General features: G+C 43.2%; 1 protein-coding gene across 1 annotated transcript in view; it reads left to right on the top strand.

Moving 5' to 3' along the window:
• The window catches only part of ndst3 (N-deacetylase/N-sulfotransferase (heparan glucosaminyl) 3), a 53,187-nt gene that overhangs the window by 16,833 nt on the left and 31,354 nt on the right, over positions 1-5,000 (top strand). Inside the window, 2 exon segments of the mRNA XM_080442947.1 lie at positions 910-1,064; positions 3,415-3,600. Coding sequence (XP_080299073.1) covers positions 910-1,064; positions 3,415-3,600 — 341 coding nt within the window.

The following is a 5,000-nucleotide window of genomic DNA, read 5'->3' as shown; positions in this document are numbered from 1 at the left end:
AGTTCAAATGTACGCCTTATTAACTACTTAAACCCTATATACGTCATTGTATGTCAAATAGCAAAAATAGCCAATCTACAAGCTCACAACACATGGCAACGTGATGTGATGTGATGTTGTATATCAGCTATTTCTGCAGAATGTTCGTCTGAGGTCGCTGAATGTTTTGTTTCATTTTTATTTTGACATGCCCAAAATAGGAATAGTAGAGTTCATGTGATTAAGCATGCAATGATGGTAAGATTTAATGACTTAATGATGTAATGAATTAAATGAAATGCTAAATATAAATAAATAAAGCCAGTGATGTTTATAAACAGTGAAGCAGTCTATATTTATAAACGATATAGGCCGACAATGACATGTATGGAGCTGGTATGGCCCTTTAAGCATTATTATGCCTTATATTTGATCTGTGGTCCCACTCCCTCATTACAATTTCTTCCATTCAATGTTTTATACATTTTCCATTTGGGGTTTGGGAAGGCTTTAATATTGCTCTGAAACAACCTCGATCCGATCTCTAGACTGCGAGCTACTGGGCTCTACGTACAAGGCTAGGTTTGAGAGGCAGTGGAATGATTTAGCTTTCATAAGCTCTGTTGTGGTCGCGCTGATGGATTGCATTGACTTTCTGGTCTCAGAAATAATTGTTTAAGTCTGTAACATATCAGAGGTTGAAAGCAATAAACAAGACGGAGAAAATACAGATAATCATCACCGTGCCGTGCTGTCATCTATCGCCATGACTTTCATCACCATGGTCACAGACATGCAGCGAGTTTTAACTTAATTATTTGTATGTGTGTGTGCGTGTGTGTGTGTGTGCGTGTGTGTGTGTGTGCGTGTGCGTGCGTGCGTGTGTGTGTGTGTGTGGGTGTGTGTGTGTGCGTCTGTGTCTGTGTGTAGGCACAGAGGAGGAGGACGAGGGTGACGATGTACTGCTGAAGTACGTGGACGACTTCTGGTGGTTCCCGCACATGTGGAGCCACATGCAGCCCCATCTCTTCCACAACGAGTCCTCTCTCCTGGAACAGATGGTCCTCAACAAGGAGTTCGCTCTGGTGAGATGCATGTGCACACGCACACTCACACTCTCACACACACGCGCATGCACACGCACACGCACACGCGCACACGCACACACACACACACACACACACACACACACACACACACACACACACACACACACACACACACACACACACACACACACACACACACTAATGCACAAGCTCACACAGATGCATATTCATGCACAGAAGTGCATTTTATCATACCATATACAGGTATACACCGTATCTGTCTCTTTCTTGCTTCCCGTCTTTCCTATACCGAGTTGTACGCTCTTTCTCTTTGCTTTTCTTTCTCTCTTTTGCTCTGCATAATATTACTCCGTCCCCAACCCTCATTATGTTCCTCCGAGGCTGTGGCTTGTTATTAATCATCATTTCATTTATGGCAGATTACATCCATCCTGATCCCCCAGCCACAGCATCAAGGTTGCTATTAACCCTTTAAGACCGGGAACGCGTCTGTGTGACCACGTTAACCATTATTTTATACTTTGGGCTATTCAAAAATAGCAGATATACAAGCTCATGGAGTGCCGCACTATGAGCTTTTAGATCTGCTATTTTTGAAAAATCGTGAAAATCTTTCAATTTATATATTTTTTAAAGTGAAAATCTCTTACTCAAATCTTTGCTTCATGGGGGTCCCTGGAACAACATATTTTTAGATGGGGGTCCGTGGCCAAATACATATAATTTTGGGGGTCCTTGACATGAAACAGTTTGAGAACCACTGATATAGCAACATACGTTTTTTCAAAAAACTGTTAGGATTTAGAAGACATTTGTAGAATCCCCAGAAGCAAAGATTTGAGTTACAAATGTTCACTTAAAAAATATATATGTATTGAAAGATTTTTCAAAAATAGCAGATCTACAAGCTCATAGCGCGGCACTCGGTGCTGCGCTATGAGCTTGTAGATCTGCTATTTTTGAATTGCCAAAGTATAAGATAACTGTTAAAGTGGTTAACATCTAAAATGACGGATGCTTTCCCGTTCTTAATGGGTTAATGACAGAGACTGAAGGTCTCAGGGGGAAATAAATAAGCAATCAGATATACTAATGGTTGGTGGTAATATTAGGAGGGACTCTTTCACATCGCTTCTAATAAACCTTTTATCATCTTTATGTCAGCGACAGCCACAGCCCGGTAGCATTATGTTTTCAGGTCGTCCGTATGTCCTGTTCTCGTGAATGCGTTATCTCAGGAACGCCTTGGGGGGGGGGGGGGGGGGGGGGGGATTTCTTGACATTTGGCACAATTAACGTGTACTCGGTACCTTAAGGATGGTGGTCGAACATCAAAGGTCAAGGTCACTGTGACCTCACAAAGTACCGTCGTTAAATGTCTTTAAAGTCTTACTGTATGTGTCATCCAGTACGACTGCCATGCAGGATTTATAGTTCTATTCGTTTTGCTAACTGAGTTTGTGTGTGTGTGCGTGCGTGCGTCCATGCATGCGTGCATGCGCGTGCGCGTGCGTGCGCGTGTGCGTGTGTGTGTGTGTGTGTGTGTGTGTGTGTGTGTGTGTGTGTGTGTGCGTGTGCGTGTGTGTGTGGTGATTAATTGTATGGGCTCTTGTAGTGTAGCATCACATAGCCCCCATGGTTGAAGGTGAATGCAATCATAAAGTGTGATGCCCCACCTCCATCTCTTAAAAAAAAGAAAAAAACACATGTACGCGCACAGGCACGCACACACACACACACACACACGCACGCACGCACACACGCACATACGCACACAAACACTCACACACTCACTCACCCCCTTAACTCTCCCACCCCACCCATTGACTGTTGATGCTTACATGTGACAGTGTGTGTGTAGGAGTGTGTCAGGGCGAAGGACAACACCATCAGTCTACTAGTGGTGCATCCAGCAGCCATCCCTCCACCCTCTCTCTCTCTCTCTCTCTCTCTCTCTCTCTCTCTCTCTCTCTCTCTCTCTCTCTCTCTCTCTCTCTCTCTCTCTCTCTCTCTTTCTCGTTTGCTCTCTCTGTCTCTCTATTTCTCTCTCTGTCTGTCTGCCCCCCCCCCCACACACACACACACACACACAAACAAGTTCTTCTTTTATTATTTCCAAGCCCAAGGCCAGGATCATAACATAAACCCACCAAGCCCCGTCCAACAAGGTCAGGTTGTGTGTGTGTGTGTGTGTGTATGTGTGTGCGCGTGCGGGTACGCGCGCGCGCTCGTGTGTGTGTATGCGTGTGTACAAACACTTTTCTGACCCTGTCATCTTTTCATCCGTGTGGTTTATGTGCTCATAGCCGATGACCTCCGTGTTTATGTATGTATTTTTGTGTGACTGTGTGTCCTGTGCCTCCAGGAGCATGGCATCCCGGTGGACATGGGCTATGCCGTGGCGCCCCACCACTCTGGCGTCTACCCGGTCCACCTGCAACTGTACGAGGCCTGGAGGCGTGTCTGGGACATTCGGGTCACCAGCACCGAAGAGTACCCGCACCTCAAGCCAGCCCGCTATCGCAAAGGCTTCATGCACAACAGTATCATGGTGAGAAGACGTCAAATTGTAGAAAATTGCAAAAAAGTGTTACCCATTTGTAACTCAGAGAGTTAGATGTACATGGACCATTATGAGGCCATTTGGATAGATTTGTACACTCTTTTACAATCAGCTAACAAGTATCCTTATCCTTAATCCTTATTTAAAATTTGGCCAAAATGTTGTGTCCACATAATTGTTTTGGCCATTTACTTGTGGTTTTCAAATGTTTTTTTTTGTGTTTGTTTTTGTTTCGTTTTTTCTCTGTTTGAAGGTTAATTTGACCTGTTAATGTTTGATGATGATCTGTGGTGTGCCTGTGATTATCTCTATGATCATGTACGTAATGTTCTCCCTTCTACAAACAGTGAGTGTGTTTGGTCTGGCAGGAAACACAAAATGTTACAAAATGCTTCCTGCTTAATCAAAGACACTTTGTTGTCCCAGTGCAGTGTAGTGACTGTTGCGGAACTCTTGAGGAAATTAGCACTTGAAGCCAAAATTCTGCAGGAATTATCTATTTATTAGCACAGATAATCTACAACATGAGTTCTAAGTCTAATCTTCTCGAAACAGCGATTTTACTGAAGTCTAGTTGCGTAAACCTTCTACAGGAAAAGCTTTCTGCAGAAATGTGAGACATCTCTGTTGCCTATTTCAAATTGACATTCAACATTTCCAGCACACCAAAGCATTAGCCCTGACTTAAAGCACAAGAGCAAGAAATGTATTTGTTTATGTATCCAAATTAATAGCCTGTTATTCCATTTTTGGAATTAACCACTTGGAGCGTACGGCATGGGCGCGCCGGTGTGGATGATCAATCTAAACAGTTACGTTTTGAAAAGTAGGCACTGGGCAGGCTATTTGAATTTGACTTCTTGAAAGAATGTTGTAAGCATATTGGGAGGTAAATCTTGAATGAATTGTGGTGACTGTGTGCCCCTGGCAATGTGCTTATTCAGCACCACGGAGAGAGGCGTGAAAACATACACATTCAGAGTAGCCTATACCTAGGAAAGACACTTTTTTTGCTGAAATGTGCTGGCAAAAGTTGAATCAAAATGAATCAGCTATTAATAAGGAACATCTCTCTCTCTCTCTCTCTCTCTCTCTCTCTCTCTCTCTCTCTCTCTCACACTCTCTTTCTGCCGATTGAGAGAAAAATAGACTCTGCAAGAGCAAAATAGGTGGAAAGTCTGAAGAAGTTTATTCCGTTAATTTGATTGACCCTAACTGTAAAAACATTATGACCCTGAACAGTAAAAAATATTCCGGTATCTATTTATTGGCCTGTATTCGTAGCATTTTTAGCAAGCATTCCTCAAATTTGTCTCGATCAAAGAGTTGTGGCAAAGAAGCTGGCTGTGGCAAGCTGTTGTGTAAAGAATGACGCTGGTCAGTGTTAT

Source organism: Gymnoscopelus braueri (genome assembly GCF_963280865.1).
Source record: "Gymnoscopelus braueri genome assembly, chromosome: 2".
NCBI classification, from domain to species: Eukaryota; Metazoa; Chordata; class Actinopteri; order Myctophiformes; family Myctophidae; genus Gymnoscopelus; species Gymnoscopelus braueri.
This window is presented reverse-complemented; position numbering and strand designations above follow the sequence as displayed.